Source organism: Coturnix japonica, chromosome 2 (genome assembly GCF_001577835.2).
Source record: "Coturnix japonica isolate 7356 chromosome 2, Coturnix japonica 2.1, whole genome shotgun sequence".
In the NCBI taxonomy this organism is placed as follows: domain Eukaryota; kingdom Metazoa; phylum Chordata; class Aves; order Galliformes; family Phasianidae; genus Coturnix; species Coturnix japonica.
Window position 1 is genome coordinate 11,867,171 of NC_029517.1, and position 25,341 is coordinate 11,892,511.

At 39.1% G+C, this 25,341-nt stretch overlaps 1 protein-coding gene across 23 annotated transcripts in view; it reads left to right on the top strand.

Annotated features, from left to right (window-relative positions):
• Nucleotides 1–25,341, top strand: part of PARD3 (par-3 family cell polarity regulator) — a 424,465-nt gene that overhangs the window by 25,082 nt on the left and 374,042 nt on the right. For all 23 annotated transcript variants that reach the window (XM_032443027.1, XM_032443040.1, XM_032443035.1 and 20 more), the window contains exon 2: nt 18,792–18,893. In XM_032443027.1, the coding sequence (XP_032298918.1) occupies nt 18,792–18,893 (102 nt within the window). The remainder of the gene's footprint in view (nt 1–18,791; nt 18,894–25,341) is intronic.

A 25,341-nucleotide genomic window follows, 5' to 3' on the forward strand; every position in this document is an offset into this window, starting at 1 on the left:
GGAGCATCTGGACACTGTTCAGACATTGGGTTTGGGTTTAGAGTGATCCTGTGTGGAGCTGGGAGTTGAACTCAATGATCCTTGTGGGCCCCTTCCAACTTGGGATGTTCTGTGATTTATTGTGGGGAAAGGATGAATTTGTGTTTTCATTTCAAATAAATTGAATGACCTGCGGAACTCTTAGATTTTGTTTTCTTATGCCTCTTTTTGTTTCTGAGAGACTGGACTGAGGCAAAGTGTTCAGCTTTGTCAACAGAGTGCTGTGAAATTCTACGAATGGCAAAATCCAGTTTGCTATGAAATGTGAGTTTTTATGTTTGATGCAGTGAACTCAGCTAACAGAGGAAGCTGACCTGTATGTGTTTTGGTTCTTGTCATTTTGGTCATGGTTTCCATATTGCATGACTTATTTTGGTTTTAAGGTGGATCAGCTTTCTACACTGCGCATCAGTAACTGCATTTTAATGCACCCATAGCTATGTTTTTCCAGCCATCCCATATTATTTTAAAGACTTGACTAAATCAGATTTCGTTTTGTTTGCATTTTCTGAACGTAATTATCTTTAAAACTTGTGTACACAGCAAAAGGCACTTTAATAATACTCTAAGATTTGGAGCAAAGTAGGCAAAGGGTTTTATTTGCTTTGTCTGTGGATTCACTTCCTGTCAGTGTGGGGTACATGCTTAATTCCCTCTGAAATCTTAATTGGATGGAACCTGCCTGTTCACTGTTGATTTTGCTGCTGACAGCTTTAAAAACAACTTTCCTCCAGTTATGTTTGCTTCAGACTCCTGTGTTTTGGGAGAGAAAAATACAGTTTTCCTGCTTTATTTATTTGATTGTTAATGTTTAAGAAGTGTCAATATCGACAGGGCAAGTAAGTTAGCAGTGCAGCTTGATGTTTGCCTGTAAGACCTGTTGCAAAATGAGTAATTATATAGACTTTTAAGGACTGTTGGACTTACGATCAAAGCTTCATCATAAGCAGGCAGAGAATTTGCTGAGCTGGAGCCAGATGTTGTCAGAGCTCATTTGGTATCTGCAGGGTGAATGCTAAAATGCTTCTGTGGGTTGGATGGACTTGGGGAGGTGGCCTTGGCAGCCCAGCGGTGGCAGGAGAGGGAATGCTGATGCTCAGGTGACTGAGGGGTGCTTTGTCTTAAGTATGGTTCAAACAAATGGGTGCACAGAATGGCTCCATGAGCATCCTTGACCCTGAGGAAGATTGCATTCCCCCTCTGCATTTCTTACCTTCTAGAAATAACATTTACGGAGCAGGTCTCAGACGTGGGTTTATGCTGAAAGCCTCAGAGGTGCCTTTTGCTGAGAATTGCTCCTGTTGTTCTCTGACAGTGGGAATGCTGTGTGTGTATGTGACTGCTCAGCAGTGGTGTGGTGTTTGATTCGTGTATTTCCAGGGCTTTAGAAAATGTACCAAAGACCATTTGTGGGCTGGTTGTGGATGCCCCATCCTTGGAGGTGTTCAAGACCAGGTTGGACAGGGCCCTGGGCAACCTGATCTAGTAAAGGTGTATGTTTGGTGGCCCTGCTAGGCAGGGGGGTTGGAACTACATGGTCCTTGAGGTCCCTTCCAACCCGGGTCATTCTGTGATTCTGTGGTTACCTGAGGTCACCTGGTTTATGATGGCTGGGGTATATGTTATTCCCTCCCAGAGATATGTAATACTCATCCTTGTTTTCTGTCATGATGTCTTGTTCTTGGTCTGTGTGGTTGTGCTCCTCACCTGGAGCAGGGCTTGGAAAACCCTCCATCCCTTGTACTTTTTCTGAGTAGGAAGGAATAGGAAGCTGGGGAGGATGTTGCTGCCGCTTTTCAGCCTGCAGTGAATTTGTCCACTGAACCACGTTCCTAAGTGTACCTCTGTTCTCCTTTCTACTGTCATAAAGCAGCTGAAGAAAACCCTACATCATCCTCTTTTGTCCTGGACTTCTCAGTTACTTTAGTCTTGATTTCATGTTTTTGAATTTAAGCACTTTTGGTCCTGATTCAACTGCAGTGATCATAATCAACAGACATGGGAACAAAATATGCAACAAATAAGTGTGTAGAATTGACTGGGAAGGCTCAGACCTTTGCAATTACATTTTCCCAGGGGCAGGCAGTGCAGTTGAGATCATCATATCTGACCTCCAGTTGCTTCTGTCCTGCATGTCACAGCTGGCCTGAACTTCTGGTAATAACATTATGCCGCAATTCCTTAAGTTATCCTGGCCATCCCTGAAGTCATTTGCATTAAGTCTGAAAGTTTCCTTTAGTTGCTTGCAGTTAATTCCTGTATGTGCATTGAGTGTGCTCTCATTTAGTGAAGAAGGTAGTTATATAAACTCATGAACTAACTATTAAACGGACATTTAATGCATAATGACACTTCCATTATTTATTCATATGTGCCGACTGCCCTGTGTCACAGCACAATACCTGTTTTATAGCAAAATGACTGTTTTCCTCTTGACTCCTCTCATGGGGTATGCATTAAGTGTATTTCTGAACTTCATCTGTTTGCTCTCTTTCCTAAGTGGTTCTTGTGCATTTGGCATTTAAAAATTTGCAAATGTTTGTTATCATTGCTCCATTGTGAAGACGGAGCTTGCAGGAATCTCTTGAGATGAGAACATGGCCTTTTAGGTCAGGTTAAAACGCTTGCTGGAAGTGAGTTGGAGCAAGTGAGGAGAGCAATGCAAATGTGCCTTACAAATGTGTTGGCAGGAGATGAGGGTTCTTTGTTGTGCATCCACCATCACTGCCTGAGCCTGGCATTACAGCTCTGTAGGGTGTGTGTATGGCTCGTCAGGCAAATAATGAGTAGGGTTTAATGCCCCTTCAAGCACAGGGTAAGCCTGGGTGGGGGCTGGGGACACTTTCTACTGACTGCAGGGCTGCTGCAGCCAGAACCAATTATATGATTGCACGTTTATTTTGGCCTTTGAGGAGTCTCTTTTGGATTTAGTCTGTAATCAAAAGGGAATGTATGAAACAGAAGTCTCAAATAACCTTTCCCTGATCCCGTTTCTCCTTTAAGATTTGAAACAGGAAAAAGTGATGAAGGCAGCAATAACCTAAAGCGAAATTTGAGTTAATGACGCAAAAACCTGTGCTTATCTTGTGGTGACTGATGTGTTGTGAAAATCTGAGCTGTGAGTTTTAGTCTGAAGACAAACCATGATTTTTAGAGTTCAGCAGAAATGATGAGTTTATCTTTTAATGGATGGAGATCTATTAGTAATGATGTCTTTTTTTTCCCCCTTTTTTTCTTTTCTTTTCTGAATGCTACTCAATCTGCCCTCCCCTCTGCTCTCCCTGGCTAACCCAGGCCCTATCCCTATAATTTAGTCTCTTCAGGCTTCAGTGTGGGACAAAAACCCCAAGCCTCTGAAGTGATTACAGTGGTGGTGGTTTGTGTCATTTCCCCAGACTCTTCTGCTGCTGGTTAGAGCACACTGATGTTTACTTCTGGCCTGAAGCCCTCTCTCATTCTCTTGTTTTGCCTGCGGAGGTGGCAAGGAGGGCAGAGGGGCGATGGGGCAGAGCCCATGCAAGGACTGCAATGTGTTTGGCATAGGGACCAGGCTTCAGCCCATTGCAGGTATATTCTCATTTCACTCAGCTGGCATGACATTCAGCTGTGGATAATCCTGGTGCAAAACTAGAGGTAGCTTTGCACTCGCAGGTAAGGGCTGTAGGCATGTCTTATGCGTGGGACATCCCTGTCCACACATCTGCTCCCTGGCTGCTTGCTTCTCTCTAGATGGAGCTTTCAGTAATTGACAGAAGGCCTTTCTTATTTTGGAATGCATTCAAATAAAACTGCCTTCCTAATACAGTTTTCCTTCTACAATTCTTTGGGTCCTCGTGTATTAAAATCCCAAAGCAGGAACAAATGGGACTTTTTTTTCTTACCATTTTTGATCATGATAATGTTGAGGATCAAAGTGCAGGCGTCTTTTCCATTGAGGCCCATGTCCAACTATCTGTAAACATAAATAGGTATGCAACTGTTTCTGATGTTTCTCATTCATATTCTGATCTTAGTTATTTCAGTTCAGTATTTCTCTTTTGAGTATAAGTACAAAAAGCACAGGTTTTACTTTCTGATGGAAACAGTGGTAATGCTGAAGATGTATTTTTTTGTCCCCGTGAATTTTGGGAGACACATGCAGTGCATTTATCAAAGTGGTGAAATAATAAACTATCAATGAAGTTTTGTCTTTCTTTATAAACCTCCTATATCAGCCATCCAGGTAAGACTGATGGTAAAAGTTAAACAGTACTTTTTAATAGTTTTACTGTGAAGAAGGGTGTATAAAGGATCACTGTAACACATCACTGTTCTAAATTCTAATTGATTTGTGTCATTTTACAAAACATGACATGCTCTGAATTAACTGCACGAAGACATTTCCTTTTGCTCTTACTTTACAGGCCAGCGCAGAGAACAGCCCATATAGACTTACTGTTACATCGTATTGTACAACAGAACTGTACCCCTCATAGCAGGCATGAAGCATTCTCGAGTTCATGACTTCTTTTTTTCTTTTCTTCTTTTTTTAATCTTTATAATTTAAGAGAGTACTTGACTCTCACAGTGTTAATTTTGGTCTCATGTTGAAACTGTCTGAAAATGATACGTAGTTTGAGAGGTCTGAAATATTTGAGTCCCAGACAGTTTAACAAATATATTTTTGAACTCCTGAAGCTTAGGAAGACTTCAAGCAAGCAGGTTTTACATAGAACTAGCTGGTGAACAGGATTTCTGTTTTGTGACAAGAAAGAAGTTTCAGTTTTAATATGGCATTTCAAGAGAAGTGGCAGCTTTTGTGAGAAGCATTTCCTACAGCACACAGAAGGTGTTTCAGAGGCTGAGATGAGTGGCTGGGTATTGAGGCTGCACTGCAACCACTCCCCAAGCCTAGGTGCTGGGAGCTGACATTGCTGACATCAGTCTCTACACCAGAGAGTCTTCTTTTCAAAGGGAAACTTTGTAAAGATTAGTTGTTTTGTAATTGTGCTTTTGGGGAGATTGTGTTGAAGGAAGCTCTCCTAAGCATGAGGACTCAGTCATGGGAACAGGCTGCCCAGGAAAACGATGGTGTCCCCATCCCTGGAGGTATTTAAGCAATGTGTGGACGTGTCACCAAGGGACGTGGTTTAGTGATGGCACTCAGCAGGGCATGCTGGTGGTTGGACTTGGTGTTCTTGGGAGTATTTTCCAACTTAGATGTATCTATGATTCTGTTCCTCATCACTGTGTCTAAAATATTCCTCTTCTCTCAAATTACAGAACTTTATGCTAATTTTTGTTACATTTTATATTTCCAGACAGGATGAGAACAACATTCCTAGGGCCAAATGTACATGCTGTTTAAAAGCAGAAAAAATCCTACAAAAGAGGAAGGGTGGAAGAGATGCAAGTCATCCAGCAACATAAAATGTTACTAGGGCTAAATTTTACTGCTCAGTGCAAACCTCCTGATGAAATCCATGCACGCGAACTTGGAACAGAAGTTTGGCCTGGCCCAGAGCGTTGCTGTGAGTCAGTGTCTGATTCATGACAGCCGGGAGAACATAATCCCTCTTCCTCCAGTACCCAGTGTGTGTGCAGCGTTCGTCCCCCCACCTACTTTATGGTCGTGCAATCTCTTACATGTTCTTGTATAAACAGTCTGGTTTTTAAATTGAGAACTAAATGAAGAGGTTTCTTGCCTCTCCCTTGTGTTAGCACTGATACAGAAAAATCCAGCAAAACTTAGATTTTTTTCCCCTTCCTGCTTCGTTTTGAAGAAGCGTGGGGCTTGTGAGTTGGAAATGCTTTCTGCTTGGAAGACAGCAACGGCCTCCAGCCAACTTTATCTTTAGCTTGCAGCCTGTAGATCTCCCTCTGTCACACCAAAGTAAGGAAGTTCATGACCTCTCCATATCTGAAAAAGTTGACTAAATATAGACTGGGAGCTTTCTTGGGAATTCTCTCAGCAGTGTGCCTCATAAAGCAATGGAGACGCCGAATCCCTGGGTAATGTGGGACGTATTGGTTATAACTGGCCTGTATGTGTGGTTGGCCTGTGCCCTGTGCTCTGGACCTTTCATCTGTGCACAGCCATGATTTCTTTACGTGGCTGCAGCAGAAAGCATGTGATAGCAGCCAAAAGACTTTCTGGTGAAGAGTTCCCCACTAGAAAGTGAGCAGTCAGTACTGGAAAATGACAGTGCGTGTTCAGGCTCTGGGAAATGCTTTCCTTTTTCTTAGTGTTTTCAATTTCAAATGTACATCAATTGTGATGGTTTTTTTTTTTCTTTTTTTTTCTTGTTCTGTTCTCTATCCTGAATCAAATAAAGCACAGGAGAAGAGTCAGAGAATTCAAATTTTTTGTGGTAGATTTCCTCTAAGAATAATATTCTTAAAAATTGAAGAGTGGGTTTTATGTATGCAGCGAGATAGTTTTGTAGCTTGCAAACTTCTGTCACTTCAGACATCTCGCTGTTTAAAATAGCATGTGGGATTTTTAAAAATAAATATATTTTCATCCCAGTTATTGAAACTTTCATTGTATTTTTAGCAGTGCTGTTGCTATTAATGTAGAGGAGAAGAGGCACAACAAACGACTGCTGGTTGCTAGGGAATAACTTGCAAAGTTGAATTAATTCGTTTGAAGTGTTTTGCAAAAAGACATGGATGGAGGTTGTGGTTAGATGAGATGGTTTAAAACTCTTGTTAGCTTGATGTAGTGCTGGCTCGGGAGCTGTTAATGTATGCTATCTAAAACACATGTTGCAACAGTCAGAAAGATGCCACATTTGAGTCTCTTTCTATTTCAGTAGGCTCTTTTATTTTTGCTATTATGTGTGGTTACAGAACAGCAAGCAGTTTTTTTTCTTTTCTTGAGTGGAGCCTACATCACTATCATAATGCAAGTAACAACAGCAGTGGTTATGCTCTGATCACTGGGAGATAGCAAGAGATGCTGGTGCCTTTCTAGGTCTCTGTGGCGTGGCACCAGTTGGAGTGAGTCCAGATGAATAATAAAAACAGGTTTTCAGAAAAAAAAAAAAAGCCTTGTGAAGTTTTTAAGAACCTGTTTTTTTCTGAGGCTCATTAGTCAGGGTTTGCTATTTGTTCTTCTTAGTCTCAAATGTACCACAGTTATTTTAGAGGAGTTACTTAAACTAAACATTGCAGTTCTTAAAAAAAACCTCAGACTTTTCTGTGAAAGTTTGAGCTGTGTGTAATTGAATGTGCCTTGTTTGCTTTGATTTTTTTCTTCTTCCATCAGTCCTATGTAAAACTTACTGTTGGTGTTTTGAAGCATGCTAAGAAATAGGTCTGTGGTTTTACTGAAAACATTTTCATCAAGTCAGCTTCTTGAAGTGTATAAGGATCTAGAAACTGGAAGTCTCAAACCCAGTTTTCACCAAGTAAAGACTGCGTCCATACTTGATTAACAGGAGAGGAAAGACAGTGACTTGGTTTTGAAAAGACTGGAGGGTATGATTGCAGATGGAATATTGCATTGCACTTTACTCTGCTTCTAACATTGTTACACTACTTAGTTTTGAGTCATTTATTTATTTTCTGCCAAGGTCGACTATGCTATGAAAATGGGAATTTCTAACTCGGACCACGTTACAAGTTAGGACTGAGAACACCAGAGTTTCATACTGTTCTTGCATTGATCAAACCTTTACAGACACAGATTATCTGAGCTGGTAAAATGAAGCTGCCTTTACAGTCCCCTATGTGATATACTCACTGTACAGTTGAGAAGGCTTGAAGGTTTACTTTTTGCTTTACTGGTTTTGATGTGTTTCTTTTTTTTTTCCTTTTCTGGTCAAGACGACTAGCTGGTTTTGCTTCTTTCTTAATCAAGACTTCTGCTTTAATTTTGACGAGTGCAAACTTGCTTTTATGAGATTTAAGCAATTTGGGAAAATGTGTAATGGCTTAGAATTCAGTGCCCTGCTGTTAGTTGCTCCCCATCGCTATAGTTGACAAGGAAAAGATAACTGAGGAAGTAAAATGAGGTTTTTAATACTATGCCCCATCTTCTTGCATTAGTGAGTTCATTTTCAGGGTTTAATGTACTAATGCAGCCACATCTGTGAGGGTATAGCGAGGTAAAGTTGGAAAGAATATCAGCGGAGTGATTGTGGTGTCATAAATGGAAAACATGTGCTTTATATGCTTTTAAATAGTGTGTTGGGTTCCCCCCCACCCCCCCCCCACCCCAGTAGTTGTCATCTGTGTTTGCTTTAATATCTTGAAAGTGCCCTCAGTTGCTGCTGTTGGCCAGCTATGGAAGTGATCATGAGCTATACATAAATGCAGATGATGAAGGAGAAGAGCAGGTTGGGAGAAAGGAGAGGAAGAATGGGGATGTTGTGGTGCACCTGGCAGCCTCAGAGGCCAGGTGATTTTTGGCATAAATGGAATTTGGAACCATAAATGAGGTTGAGGAAATGAGAGGACTTGGAAAGTGAGACCAGTAAGGGCAGAGCCACTGGTGTGATGAGGGCTGAGGGCAAGATGTGGAATTGGGGTTTTACTGTTGTAGGTTTTCTTCACTACTTACGGAGTGGGAATTTCTGTTGGTTAATCTGGGGCGGGGCTTGGACCAGACCTGAGCTTAGATACTGAATTGAAATAGGAGTTCTGCGGGTTTGGAAGGAAGAACTGTAACCAGTGACCTTAGAACTAAGTGTGGACTTATCATAGAATCATAGAATCACAAGATTGGAAAGAACCTACAAGATCATCTAGTCCAACTGCCCTCCCATTACCAATGATACCACAAGCCACTAACGATATCTTGGAGCTCCTCATCCAGACGCCTCTTGAACATTGCCAGGGATGGTGACTCCACCACCTCCCTGGGCAGCCATTCCAGTGCCTGACCACTCTCTGAGAGAAAAAGCTTTTCCTTATGTCTAATCTAAGCCTCCTCTGGTACAACTTATGGCCATTTCCTTGGGTCCTGTTTGTTGCCTGGGAGAAGAGGCCAAACCTCTCCTCATCACAGCCTCCCTTCAGGAAGTTGTAGAGTGCAGTGAGGTCTCCACAGTTGAAGTTAAATTGGTCCAGTGGGAAGAGTGAAATGTGGAGTTGGTAGCACTCAGTAGTTCTGTCTTTATTTTTTCCTTGAAGTCTCCAGCCCACCATGTGCTTATTATGCTTAATCATAAGAGGTGGTAATAGCTGGCAACATGGTCAGACAGTTATAATACAGTCATACTAATCTAAGGCTATCGTAGGGTATTTTTATTTATTTGTTTTCCTAAGGTTTTATCTATAGAAGTTAAAACACTTTTGAAAAAAAAAAAAAAAAAGGCAAATAATCCCGGAGATTATTAATTTTAAGAGCTTGGAAGTAAAGTTGCTTTTCCTTCTTCACCCATTCCCGGAGCCCTACCTCACACTTTCTGCTCTGGATTGGTACTATTCAGAACCTTGAATTCAAATAGATTGGCAGATCTGTTTTGTTTGACATAAAAATAATGATGAATATGATAGTTGCAGTGATTGCACTGTAAGCTTTGGATAAATGCTGAGTGTCCTGGAGTGAATGACTGTGCTTCATTTCATGCCATAAGAAAATGTTGAAATGTTGAACTGTCCAAACTGCTTCAAAATATTGAGCAGTTTGGAAAAATAATAGCTGAATATTGTTGTTAAAATTTCCCCCCAGAGATGAAAATAAGGTTTGTTTTGGATAAAATATCTTGAAAAGTATTTAACAGACAGATTAACAGACTGCTCTGATTATTTCCACATTTCCAGCTAGCAGCTTCAGAAACAAGGATCTCAGTGTGTCTGACCTGCAGGCCCTCATGTGGGTGTGCATACACGTGTGTTAGCAAAGCTTCTGCTCTGATTGTTGGTACAAAACAGAAAGGTACAATGGTGGGTGCTTCATGTCAGCCTGCACTGGGTGCACAGAAAGCTGGCTGTTGTGTGACACAGTCTCTACATGGCTGTGGAGGATGAAGGAAGGGATGATGTTGGCATTTGCCTTGCCATGCAAATGGTGGCGAGGTCATTGTGGACTTGGGAACAGTTTTATAGCACACACTGGAAACTCTTTAAGTCCCCCATTTAGTTATTTGCAGCAGGCACAGAGGTTGGGCCACCTGGCAGGGCAAGAGCAGGTGCTTTCCTATTTTGCTCTGTAGAGATAATGTGTTGAATCATACCTTCCTAAAGCACATTTATCCTCATTATTGAACTCATGGCACTGTATGAGTGCTTTATCTATATCATTTACATAGTTGCCTATTGTCTAATCGTGGTTCTACTCTCAGTATGAAATCCTTTTGCTTGAACAATTAATAAAGCTCTAAATCCTATCAGAAATGTAAGCTACCATAGCTGACCTAAACAGCAATAAACTTTCCTTTGATTCCTTGTAACTTTTGCATTCCTTCCCCATGGTTCAGCAAAGCTGTTTATACTGCAAAGTACCACACTTTGACTTAGAAGCTTCCAGAGAAGCAAGAGTCATCAGAACAGAGAGGGACGTTTTGTATTTTTCACTGACTTCATGGCTTACAGGCTGTTGAAAACATCAGGCTCTGTTTGTAGTAATGTACTTGCAAGTCTCCATGTGTATTAATGATAGCTTAGAGTTCACATAATATAGGATTAATTGACTCTGCTCACTCAGGAGCGTATATCAATTTTTTTTTTTTTTGTTTCCACCTTTCATGGCATTTCATATTGATGTCCCTCAAATGAAAATCTTGCCAGTACATATCTAAAATGTATTATTTCATCTCATGCTGGATGCTACTACAGTAGAAAAGTGTTTTTCTGCCCTCCCCAGTCTTCCCTTGAAAGAAGGGTTTGGTCAGACTTGCAATTTTTTGGGAATAAAAGCCATACACATATCCCAATAAAAAAACATTACTCCAGTCTGAAACTGGTACTGATTTTGAAGAGCTTTCATTGTGGATGAAAACCAATGTAAGCTTACATCCAAGCAATGCTGTAATGATGGATGGATGAAAGATAAGCTCTTAGGAGAAACAGATATCACTTCTCCCTTCAGATTCACTTATGGGTCAATTGTCAGGCTGCAAGCCAAGGATGTTCTGCATTTTTTCACCATTGTTGCCCAAATTATGATGCCCCTGCATAGAAGATTGTGTGCCAGTGTAATATGTTATATGGCATGTTTGTGAATTCTGGACCTAGCTGCCATATTTCATATCTGTAATCTGAAGCTAATAATAATAAAATGTTAATGATACACTGTTTTGTTGCATTACTGATTGTGTTTTCTCTACACTACAGCAAAATGCAGTGAAAAGGACAAATTGTTCTTACCCCTATTGTGGATTTGGCACACTTGGAGGCTGTGGCAGTGCTGGAATATAGATCTAGGGCTTTCCTACAGAGAAATCAATCCCATATTAAATTTTCCTTGCAGCTTAAGAGGAATGATGTTATTCAGTGCTCACACCATGGCCATGAGAGAGTTTATAGATCCACTCAATATATTTTTCTTCATTGTTTTATTTTTTCCCTAGTGAACAAGAACTTGCACAGCAGAAACAAATAGCGCTAAGGGTAAAACAAAGCAAAACAAAACATAAACTAACAGAACACAAGCGTCCCTCTTTCACAAGCAAACGTAAAAGTTTAAGCATTTATTGCATCTCAAACCATGTGCATTCTAATGGCGTGCTGCCCTGCCTGGCAGCAGAAAGCAGCTTTTCCCGTTGGCCGACCCAGGGTCTGCGAGCCGGCCCTGTCCTGTGGCACGGCACCTCCTGGTGGCAGCCGGGCTGCGTGTGAGGAGTGTCACCTCAGAGCTTCGAGTTGTCACCGACAACACTTCGAAGGCTTGGGATGGCCAACGGCCACTGCCCAGCCACCTGCGGGAAGGAAGGGACCTGGCTGGGGCTGGGGACCAGGGCATGGGCAGGAGGCAGGGCATTGCCCTACTGCCTGGTGTGCTTGGGTCACAGCTGGGTGCTGCATCCGGAACTGGGGCTGCCCAAGGTTCCTTCTAGCCCAAACTGTGCCAGGATGGGATGCTAACCAGCAGTGTGTTGATGTGATATTTAACTGATAGCGTGAAGCTGATTTAAGATAAAGGTGTAATTTCTTGGTAAACCTTGGTTTTAAAGCTAACACACTAATAGAAAGGATTACACATCTTAAGACGTATTTTTATCTAGAACTTTGTAGGGTAGAAAAACAGGAGTATTTCTGGGGTGCCTCTGGGGTACATCTCGGACTAATTTGCTGATAGGTTCAGGAAATTGCTGAGTGCATTTTTGTTTCAGAAGAGTAAGAGCTTAATCTGTATTGAAAGTCAGTGTGACCTACACAATGGCTGACAGCTGAAGTAAATTCACTATTCTTAATGGCAAACTTTTGTTGTTTGGGGCAAGATCCAGTAGTTCTTTGATGCTTTTGTACTCCAGTAGTAATGCAACACAACTCAATACATAGTAGTGTTCCAGTAAGTTACCACATTATTTCAGTTTAGTGTGTTTTTGGAGATACTTTGTTTTTCAAGTGCTCTAATAATTGTCTCAATAGTTTGGTTATCAGGCTTCTATACTGAGGACTGAACCCTATAATGCAACGTCGTAACTTTTTAAGTAAATGACTGTTACTGTTAAAAATGTACATGTAGGATGCATGCAAAAACTAACATTGCTTTCTACTTCATAAAGAGTCTTTCCAACATTTCATTGTCTTGGGAAAAGTGATACTAGCCAGATGTTCAGATATTATCTAGAGTGGAGTTTTGCAAAGTAAAAGCCCTTTTAGTGGGGCTGCAACAGTTTTGGTCAATGTAAAAGTGGAACAAGGTTCTGCAGTGATCAGATCTGCATGTTTTTCTCTTTTTCATAACTGATTCATAGCCATAATTATTTATGTAACTCTCGGTTGAAGACGTTGTGTGTGTAATTAATGCTTCTATGATTCTGTGTTTGAAAAAATGGAACCCCGGACCAAGCACACTTTTAAAGGCAGGATAAGTAACCTTTCTTGGTGTACGTCCTTGTTTCTGTTGTACAAAATACTGCTAAATTTACTTCAGCTTGGTACTGAGTCCAAAGAGCAATTTTCTGGGTTAAGGAGCAAAAAGATGAAAAGGATGAGGCTTATCTTCTAGTGCTCCATGTTCAGTGATTTTCTGTACTCTTCATAGCCCTTTTTTTTGTTTGTTTTATGGGGCACTGGACAAGTTAGAGCGAACATGCTCCAAAACTGGGAGGAAAGCAGTGGCTGCATGTGGATTGCCATCAGGAAAGGAAGAGGTAGCTCAGCTCAGCTTGGTAACTTGAGTTGCTGGTATCTGGTGCCTTCTGAGGCATACAGGAGTACTTTCATTAATGCTAAGTATTTTGCAGGCTTGTGCTCTGGCAGGCATGGTGAGCATACTTATGCTGAAAATCATTGCAAACTGTCCATGGCACAGTGTCAGCATATCTAAGAGAATGCTATTGTCTTCAGAGCTGCTTTTTCCCTTCCCCTCTGCTGCATGTTTTACACAGGAGGTCTTTGTGTCTGAAATTCCAGGAGGTCTGTGATGGGGATGAGATTCAATGCAAACCCAGGTTTCTGCCCTCCTTGCTGAGCAACAAGGCTGTGCAAAGTGATGGAAGCCCAGCTCACATCAAGAGCGTTCATGGCTTTTTCTTGGCACCTGGAAGCTTGTTTTGACGGTTCCCTCCTCCAGTACAGTGCTAGACAGGGAAATGAATGAATTTGTTGGCAAATTTTCAGACACATTCGTTTTTTATTAACCATTATTTTCCTTTCAGCCTGTACTAACATGCCCGAGTGCCATATGCTGCTGAGCAGACAGGTCCGGTCCACGCCTGAGCTGGGTTATTGTCTTAGTTTTGATCTGTGTGTAATCTTTTGCCACAAGAACTCTATCTGTTCTCAGAACACTCAGCCACACACGTTTTGATGTACCCTCAAATTCCAGGTGATTTTAAGCAGAAACCAGAAATTCATGCTTAGAACTTTCCCTTTATCTCTTCATTTATGAAGGAAATGTTGCGTTGAATGTTTTGGAACTGCCCCTGCAGCTCCACACTCATTGTGCACAACTGTCTAGTTGGCCTTGTTTTTTAAAAATCCTCTGTGGAGCTACGTAATGAAAAAGGGCTTAAAGCTGAAAAGCACTTAATGTACCCAAATTGAATTCACCTCCGCTTTAGGAAGATGGTATCAAGTAGGCTCAGGAAACCGTGGCGAGCTCTGCATGACAGGCAGCCCACTTCCCAATGTACTGTTGCAAATCTTGACTAGATTGGAGAATAAGGGTATATGTGGAAGTCGTCTGTTTAACGTGAATTCTAGATGTGCAACAAGTGGCAGTGGCAGTGGGTACACACCTACCTGAGGTTAGGAAACACACCCTGGGTGGGAAGGCCCTGCTGGGGAGTGGCTGCCTGCTCACAGTGCTCCCTGCTGGGCGGATCTGGGCGGGCAGGATCAGAACATGAGGAACTGCCCTGCACTGACCTGACAGTGGGTCACATCCACTGGTGCAGACTTTTACAAGCATGGCATGCAGGCTCTTATTCATCGATGGTTAGATACACAGCTTACGGTGATGACTGCATTGAGAAATGGTGTTCTGTAGATGAGAATGTGCTCTATCAACTAGTGTGATTGTGCTCTTTGTATCTATTGTAGCTTCCTTGGAAATAAATACGAGGCATTACTTTCAGAGTTACTTCTGTAGATTGCTCTTTCCAGTGAAGTTTATGGTACTCTCTTCTATGGCACGGCAAAATATTTCAAAGGACAAGCTTATTTATTGTAACTTTTAATCTTAAACATATATTTTTGGAATGGGTAAGTTTGCAAAAATTAAGGCACACATTTAGAAATAAAAAGCATAAGAAAACTGTCTATGCCACTAGTTAAGAACAAATTATAGTTTCCATTCCTGCTTCTAGATATTGTTTTCCACATGTGTTCCTTGTTTCTACTATGTGGGAACATAACATTGTTAGCTATAGAATACTGAATGATGTTACTTAAACTAATAATTTTCTCAGTTTTTCCTTTGTGCTTTTAACAAGTTGTGTCATATGGAATAAACAGAATATGAATGACTGCATTTTTACGAGCTTTGCTAAACTGTTTTTTCTTCCACTCTCTGTTAGTGTTCAAATAGCAAATATTTATCTTCCATTATAGAGGACGTTGGAGCAGAAAATGTGGTGCTCATGATTTTAAATTCTAAGTACCTTTTATAATCACCATCAAGTAGAATAGTTAGATGGGTGTGCACAGGAAACAGGAGATCTGACTTGCTTAGACTTGAGCTGAGTGATGCAATATTTAAATGAAGATGCTATAAATCAGGTTTAGCATTACTTCTGTCCTTTTATTCAATGAAGTGAACTTGCTAGTTCTTCTACATGCACCAGTGACATTTATATAGCTTTTGTGTAATGTTACACGTTGCTAATTTACACATTGATAGAGCACTGTAATTCCGAGTTTCTCAGTCCTGCAAGCGTCTCTTTCCATACTCTGTAAGGAGGCAGCATCTCTGAGTTACTGTTGGAGCAAGTCCTCTGTTGATGAGACCACATTTGGAGCTCTGCTCTGCCACCAGGAAACTGTGACCCTGAAGGTCCCTGAGGTATCCTGAAGGAGTCGTTGGGGCAATCTGCCCCACTGATGAAGTAACTCTACTAAACTCTGTTCGGTGCCAATTTCCACATTATGAATCACTAACTGTTCGAAGCCAAAACAGTAATTCTGACTGCTTCAGAAAATGTTTGAGGACTGCAATACTGCCTTCACATGGGAAATTCTGAATATCTGTTTAATGACTGCAGTGGAGAAATGTAACTTGACCAAGCAGTGAATACATATATCCTTGTAAAGTCAATGTAGTAGTACTTGAATTCAAGTCAGTGCTGATCTTGGTTCAGTCTCTTTTGCATTTAGCAAATAGAGCATATAAGCTGTTTCTTATGCAACGTGTGTTTGTTGTAGACGGAGTACGGACCAGGAATTTCACTTTGAGCATTTGTGCAATTTATATGTTTCCATCTTGTTTGTGTAATTATTACATAGAATTAAGCTTGGAAATTCAAGGCCGTGTATATAACTTTATTAATGCAGTAAAATCACTAGGGTTTTTTTTTCCTTTTTTTTAGATGGGAGGGCGGGGAGGAGGTGCAGGGGGTATGGCATAACTAATCTCTACGGCACGTGATTTTTCCACTCCTTGCTGGAACTCTTCCTTCCCAAGCCTCCCCCTCCAAGTCTTTGATTTATGGGAAAACTTTAATGGAGGAAAAGGGCCTCAAGAGAAGGACTGCTCTGTGAAGTTTGGAGAAGGCTTTAATGAAAAGTTTCATTGTTATTTCATATTTACTTACCAAATCCTGCCAGAGTAAATTCTTGCCAAACTAGTTTTATATATTTCTTGTCTGGTCTTGCTAACTTACTGTTTTGTATCAGGACCTTGTCAAACAGGAAAAGCGACCAGAGTAGTTGAGGTTATGGCACAACAAATAGGTAATGCAGAAAAAATGAAGTCTATCTCAAACTTCTTATGTAATATCGAGAAACTTTTAAAGGAACTAATTAGCAAAAGTGATGCAGCTTTTATCAAAGCTATTTTTAATGCAGATTGAACATACTGAAATAGCACAATAGTGCTTTAGAAGTGGGTGTTCCTACTATTGATACTGTAATCGGTCATGTTTCCTTATGTTTGCCTTGGAGGTGGGAATTACTTATGATAGAAAGGAAAAAAAAAAAAAAAAAAAAAAAAAGCTGACAGGAATATTAAAGTTCCATTTTGAGTTTGTGTGTTGTTTGTTTTGATAGATTTTTTGAGCTGGATTAAATAGCAGTGGGAATGAGAATGAAGACCATAAGATGATTTCCTAGCCTGTCAGTTCTCTTGTGCCTTCAAAGCCTGGGTGTTCATAACTGTGTCTCATGGTTTGGTCTAGGTACCAGAGAGAGAAGCTTTTTGTAATGGGCTAGAGGATGAAGAAAGCTGTCTTTCCTTTTAGCCTTAGAGCAGAATTTACAAAGTCCCGTCTTTAATGCACTTTGCTTGAGAACTTGTTCATTAAGAGTCTTTGAAGTTTCTTAGCATCTTGAAGTTCCTCTGCATGTGTGATAATGTGAGTAATGTAGTGTTGTTTTAAATTATTTCTGAATTTTTACTTTACGTAAGTGGATGGTGAGTTATTTCCTGTAAAGTGCAGTGAGGTCAATTCCAGTTTGAAGAAAAAGCCACGCATTAGGGAAATCAGTTAACTGTATGATAAGTGTTTGCTTAGAAGAAATGTGAGGTAATGATCTTTAATAGGTACAGAACTTAGAGAAAAACACCATAAATTTAATTTCAGAAATCTCTTGGATAATGACTGTTTTTAGTTGAATTTTCTCAGATAGAAATGAGGCAAGTTTCACGGTTATCACATTTCTCCAAAAGCATGTGAACATATCACATACAGAGTTGCTTTTCATACTTGGGAAATAGAGTTCTAGGACATCACAAACAAAATGAACATCATTTGATGTTCTTCTGTGGAGTGTGTTGCCCTAAATTTCATGCAGCGTGTACTCTTGAGATTTAAAAATATGTATGTATGGATTTGGAGGATTTCTGGTTGGCCCGTTTTTTCTGTTCTGTCCTTTAAGACATCAAATGTTTTGACTTCCAGACTCTCATTCTAGTGACTATTTCTAGGAAGGCAGGCACACTTTGCAAGGTGTTGCAAGTTTGAAGGTCCTCAAATAGTTGTGTTCTGCAGTCGTGTCTGCTCTGTGAAAAGCAACAAAACTCTGCTACTCTTTTTATGCTTAACAACAGCCTGGGGCATTGGCTTTGTTAAGGGGGAATATTTGAGAAGTAAGAAAAGATTGTGTATCTTGTTCAGGTTGTTTATAGTAGTTTATAGTTATAGTTTATAGTTCAGGTGTTTATAGTACAACTTCTGCCTATTGGAAAACAAACCTTTTAAGAATAACAAGTTGAGTTGTAGTCAGCAAGCACGTGATGTAAGAACACGCAGAAGACACTTTGTGGATGCTTTGTTATTCTTTCGGTTATGACTTTCTTCTGTACTAAAAGTAATAGTAAAAGCTATGAAGCTAGTCTTTCCAATTACTGGTAGGCATATTTACATATGTAAAAACACATGCATATATATACACATCTTTTCTTAATTAAAATGTAAAGTGTTCCTTTAATGTAACTCAGATATCCCACTACCAACTCAGCAAGCACTGGTTGAAAGCCCTTTTGTACCATTTCATTACACTTCTGAACTGTTCTGAATGAACAACATTTCTATCCATAAGACAAGCTGTTAAATTTTTGCAGCTACTGTATAGAAAAAAAAAATCTACAAAATAAGCAAACACACTTTTCTCTTTTTTTTTTTTCTTTTCCTTCCCCCCCCCCCAACAAACACACACACAATTTTATGCCTGTTGACCACTGTCTGAGTTGGCTCATTTAGAGGAGAATGTTTTCCTTTCATACAGCGCATGAAAACAGTAACTCTGGGAACCTCTTTCTCTCGTGTGCTAGTGTTAGGACTGTGATCATGCTTATCATGTGAAAGCACATTCATGATTATTTGAAAATAAACGCTTTGGCTTTGTGTTTTAATTTATATTATATTACAGGAGTATGAACTAAATAGGTGTTTTAATGCTGAGTGTTTTTAGAACCATGATGATCATTGTATTGGGTGTGATAACCTTTTTTCCGTCACGTTTTTGATCTCTGATGACTTTTTCCTCCCTTTGTGCAGGATCCAAACTACTGGATACAAGTACATCGACTGGAGCATGGGGATGGTGGCATCTTGGATCTGGATGACATTCTCTGTGATGTTGCTGATGACAAAGACCGTGTAAGTACAAATAGCTACGAAAGAAGCTCAGTGTGCACAGTCAAACAATACAAAGAATTTTTTTTTTTTTTTTTTAATTGTTTGCTTAACAGATGTGGGAAGTCTGTTTTTGTTATGATTTGTTGGAGAGTACAGGAATTATTTTATTAAAATAATGAATTTCTCTTCTCTTTGGTTCTTTGAAGGATGAAGTACAAAAATGAGTTGAAGTAACTGTTATAATAATAAAAAATCTCAGAGGAACAATAATATGAAAAATTGAATATGCATGTTAAGCTTCATGTTACCAGTTGAATATATGAAAAATACACACTTTTTTCATGCTGTGGATGGTTTTTCATAAATCTTTTTAGATATTGGATATCCAAATATTTGGATAATTTCTGGTTACACAGAACTTTGAAAAATAGTTGTACATTGTTGGACCCTGTGTGTGTTTTTCCTCCTTTTTAAATAGAGATTTAGATCACTGTCAACTAAGAGGTTTTTCTTTATTGGTTGATTGATTGAGGTTATAGATATTTTTGTCTTTGAACTATGTCTTCAAAAGGGTAAGGTGAGAAACACTGTGGCAAGCTGTAAAGGCTTATGTAAACACACCTCTTCCCTCTGCAAAGCTACTTGTGTTTGCTGAAGCTCATGAGAGTGCCTGAGCCTGGTGCAGACTTCAGCCTGCAAGTGTGCTTTAGGACCCTGCTCTGTCACTGACTGGATCTTTAATTGCCTGTATTGGAAGTAACACGCTCTTTAAATATCCTTGAAAAGAGGCCAAATGATGACTCTTAGGCTAACTTTTCAGAAGTTGATACTTCGACTACAGATATTTCTTGTGACAAAACTTTATTGTCTCAGTTATTTCAACCAGGACTTTATAAAGAAAAATTATGTGGAGAATCTTGGGACATGAAGACTCCTTGCTGTCTGAAATACAGAGCGGTATATAGTAACAGTGCTGAGTTTTCAGGAATTTCTTCAATAAAAATAGTGCCCAGCTAAGATTTCTTGAAAAGCTAATTAAAACCTCCCGTTAGTTATCTCATATTCAAGGTCTCAAGTTGTGCGATTAGTTTAGCTTTTGCTTACGGGAAGGAGACTGGTGGAAGCTTGTCTCTAAATAACAAATATGTACATACACAATGAATCTCCTGTATAAGACTTCTGACTTATTTGAATCATGCACTTCTTAGCTCCTCGTGTACTTCTTGCTTCAGAAGGAGAAGTTTGAATTCTGGTGACTGGAAGACTTCATTTGTTGGCTGTTATCTCTCAGCTTGCTGCCTTTGAGTGGGGTAATTCCTCTCAGTGAAACTCTGTGGGTGTTTATATGTGTGTGACTAATAGCTGAAAAGCTTTTGACTGCAACTGAAACAAGCAAAGTCATTATTGCAATATTATTTTTGTGTACAGATGGACAAGATACTAGTAGCTGGTAGTATTTATTTCCAGATTTGCCAAGCTCATTTCCTCTGATTCTGTGAATCTGGCATGTCTCTGCTGGTAGCATTTATCAGTTATTATTTTTTTAAAGACCTTGTAGCATTGATTAGGAAAGTGCAATATAAACACATACTGTGCTGTATTGGCATATATCCTTGAATTAATCTTTCTCACTTGACCTTCATACTTAATCTCTTCAAGCATTTCAATCATTAGTCATTGTTTTCCAGTTTCCTATCTTACATTTTACTGCCGACCTTCCTCGTTCCTTGTAGTTTTGGATTGTTGGCTTTACATTTTATGCTTCCATATCAAGTGTATCAGCTAGTTCTGTGTTAGCAGGAGCTGATACAAGACTCATAATGACAAGGTCCTGAGCATAACTCCAATTAATAATAGTTTATATATATAAAATCTGGTACATCTTGTTTAAAAACAGACAATGTGCAAGCATTGAAATTATCACTGAAGTCTGTACAGTTAGTTAAAGTCAAAGTTAAATCATGGAATTGTAGAATGGGTTGGGTTGAAAGGGACCCCAAGGATCATCAGGTTCCAACCTCCTTGCTACAGTCAGGGCCACAAACCTCCAGGAAACAGAAGCTGATAAAGCTTATAAATATAAGCTTATAAATATTTATTTTTAATTGGGACAAAAAGTCCCAATGTCCAGGATATTTTAAAACTAAACAGTTATTATTGTAGCATTCATTTTCACAAAAAGGCCTTTATGTTCCTGTTGACATATGTTGTGTTGCTTATTATCTGTCATGTGTATTTCTGAAAATCAGTTTGCTTTTATGATTCTTTAGATCATTCCCACAGTGAAAAATACTACAGTTTCTCTTTTTTGTCATTTCTGTTTCATGATTGTTTATGCAGCATCTTTATTAGCAAAATATAGAATATGAAGCAGCTAAGGACCAGACTGTCCTCCTGATGAACTTTTTCACTTCGTATAGTGAACTATATTAGTATAACTCTTAAGTAATGTGAGGAATATTCCACTGTCTCCATGGAGAAAATTTTCTAACCTATAACAAAGATCCTTAGAGACAGCAGCTGTTCTGAATGGAATAAGAGAAGTATCTTTGTGACAGTGTCCTTCCATTAACATGCAGCATGATAGGGTGACTTTATGTAGCTTTTTCTGTCCCTCTGTGTTGGTATTCTTTTGTCATTTAGTAAAACAGAACAGATGGGTAAGGGTTGACCAGTTACTCTCTGGGATTATTTGTATTGTGCAGTCATGTTTTCCCCTTAAAGAGAAAAGCATGAAAAAACCTGCATGGAAAAAATGATTTTGCTATGCTGTTTGTTCCTTTCTGAAAGCTCTTCAGTCTTTTAACATACTTCATTGAGAAAGTGCACAGTGCTTTCTAATTTAGCTGGCATGCAACTTTGATGTTTGTATTACACAATGTCACTACACATGAACATGGTTAATTGAGTTATTTGGAGCAATAGTACTAAAACAAAAATTAAGAAATACTCACTTGGGTAGTTTTTTTCATGGCAACCTTTTTTATAATTGAAGTGAAATTGTAGTTGAGAGTTTTTTTGTGGAAGATTGTTTCCAAGGAAATACACCAATATTATCCCTCTATCTCTAACCCTCCATGTATACAAGTGGGTAGAGTTATTATTTATTTATTAATTAATTTATTAATATATTTGGGGGTATTTTTGAAAAATATTTGTCTACAAGAACCAGGAATCTGTTTGTAACTTGTGGTGTTCATGCTAGAACAAAAGGAGAAATAATTTCCTTCGACTTGCTGCTATTGAACTGTGTAACCTATTTCAATCACTTGAAAAATGCACGGTTCTTGTTCACTTAGCTATCAGAACTGTATTTTTATTTAGATTAGCAAACTGTTTTGCTTGGATTTCTGTTACTTGTAAAAGTAGCCCTTTATTTAAAGGCTTTTAGAAAAACATATGTTAACTTGTCAGGTTTCCAGCTTGATGATAACAAACCCGATGACCTCAGTTTTCACTAGGTAGGCATTCTCTGAAGCAAATTAAAATAAAAAGAGAGAGAAAAAACACCACTCAGCAAAAAACAGCTGTATTTAACTATGGTTTTTCCTGGCAGACCAAAGCGCATACACACTTCAGCGGTCCTTGTACTTTGGGTGTAATATGGAAATACTTAGGCTCTTATTTGTCCATGGAAAAAGATATTCAGTGAATTGCTGTATTGCCTCCTATTTCAAAATTGTGTGGATGAGTATTACTTATTCTCAACTGAATTTTCATTTAGTCACTTAGGTTTTGGACAATTAAAAAAAAAAACAACACATATGCAATTACTTATAAGTCTTTCCTTCATAGTGATGCTCAGGATGTTGCTCAGTGAAAAGCTGTAGAAACTACAGCATCTGTATTTGGTGTAGCTCCGATATTTCTGAGAAATTAAAGGCTTTTCTTCCCAGGAAAGCAGTGGGTATTTGTTATAAACAGACACTGGCTTTGTTAAAGAGCCGGACAAATAGAGCTCATAGGGTATGAAGCTGCTGACAGTTATTGATCAGTTCATTTACCCTAACAGGTTAGATTTTGATTAGCTTGTGATTAGCAACCTGTAGCTGTAAAAGCTTTGGCATCTCGTGATTTTACTCACTGCTGTCCCGATGAATTCAGTGAATAGAATATTCTCAAGAATAACCTCTGCTAATTTGCTGCATTTTGGTATATACAGCTACAGTCTGAGCAATTGTCTCTAAAATGAACAATGGGCTTCCTCTGCTGGCTTTAATGTTTCCAAGTATTCAGACAAGTGCATACCCCACGTAATTTATGTTTATGCCTCACTGAATGCACATGTACAATATGGAGAAATATTGTTTGGTAGTGTTTGGAGTGAACTTTCACGCTAACTACAGTGTTTGTGTGCATGCTGGTAGTATCCAGGTCAGTGTAAGATGAGGTGATGCTGGTGCTTAGTGCTGGTTTAGACATATTTTGAACCTCTTAGAAAGACACTGAAAAAAAAAGGAAATGCTGTACTGAGTGAAACTGTGTTGATAAAAGTGAGATGGATGTTCATTGAATGCGAACATTCATTCATTTAATATTACTATTAGTCCAATAAATCTGTTTTGAGATAAAGCTCATAAATGTTCATAAACTACAGCTAGCTATGTTAAGTAATACAACTGCAACTGAAATTCTTGAGATCACTTGAGTTGGTTTACATCCCCTTCTGGAGACCTACAAAGACTCTTTTAGTATTATTATGAATTTAATACTTGCTTGTTTTTAGCATGATGGGAGAGACTATGAGCTGTTTCTTCACAAAGTATGAAGGCATATTAAGAACTTTTCCCAGCATCACGGAAAGGAAATGAACTTTTGGTTTTTGTCTTAAACATACGGTCAATTGTAAATAATACTGTTGTTTTGTTTACTTCCTCTTGGAAAGCACTGTTGAGTTAGAGAAGCATGTGATATACAAAATGTGGCTTTGGAAAGGATGACTGTATTTTTCTGTAACAAATGTTAACTTGAAATCAACAGAAAAAAAATAGTTCTATTTTGAGTGTTATGATCCTGAGGTTAAAGGCTGGCTGGGGCCTGGAGAGCTGTGAATACAATATCTGGCTGCTCTTTATTTTTATTCTTTCACTCTTCTTTTTAGGGAGAGTTATGCAAAATCTGAGTTTTTAAGTGAATTCTGCATTCAGAATTCATAGAAAGAATGAGATTCGGGTGACCTTGTGTCTGTTTTCCCTTTAAAACGTTCAAGAACTTTTGAACATGATGAAAGCTGCACAGGTAAACTTGTATTATCTTTGGATTTCCATCAGTACCTAATCAGGATACTTCAAGTGGTGCTGTTTGTTCTAAATTTGGGTCTCTCTACCTCATTTAAGCAAACTTACAGCTGCATTTATATTTGAGTTTTCTTTGAGTCTGCAACTCAGGAATTCAACTCGAGCATAAACAGAGAAGAACAACAATTTTTTGTTGTACTTCTAAAGTTTGTTGCCATAAATGCATAAAACAATGTGAACCATGGGACATCTGGATCTAGTGCAGTAAATTGGATAGCAGAACCTGAAAATGCCAAAGTATTACTCAGTATGCCCTTTTGTTTCCTTTCTCTTCGAAACTTTTCCATAGAACTAATATTCAACTGCTGCCTTCTCTCTCTCTGCCACTCTCATTTTTGTTTTGTGGCTTCCTTCTCTGTATCCCGGGAAAGCAGAATGACCTTGAAGCAATTTGTTGTTACTCGCAAGTGACTTGGCAATACACATTTTGAGCATAAGGCATTCTTTTCTTGCAACAGCTTAAAATAACCACTTGTGCTGCTGAGCTTGGGAAAGTATTGGTATTGGGAAAGAAACCTTTAATACAACATTTTCATGATTCTCTTCTGCAATTAAACTCAAAAACTTTGTTTTAACAATGAGCTCTTGATGTCATCCAGTATTCTGCAGCGTGTTTTTGTTTTTGAGTACATTTTAAGAGGACCGACAATATAGTTTTAACTGAGGTTCTGGCAGATGAAAAACAGAATGTCTGTGTTTTAACTGGATTTTCTTGCTTTAGAACTGTTGACTCATTATTACTGGGGTGTCTGTGTTATTTTTATGTTCATCTTGCTGGTGGAGTTAAATCAAGGAAGAAATCAAAGTCCTGACGACAGTCTTTATTCCCAGCAGCTTTTTAACGAAGACACACTTGGAAATGAGTTACTCCAAATACATTTAGCATCTCTCAAAAATTTGAATTAAGATGTTTATAATGTTTCTAATTAATTTTTACCTTCACAATGTTGGTAGATGTGACTAAACCTCGTGGAAGGGAGGAAACACTGGATATATAAAATATTACTACTGAAATGTGGCAATTTTCAAATTGCTAAGAAATACTGGAATGGACCAAAGGTTTTGTCATACTTGGAGGTCTGAGTTTTATAGCCCTTTTGGTGCTGTACTCCAAATTTGCTCTCATTTAATTTCATTTAGTATTCCCAGCTCTGTAAAGACAACATTTCTAT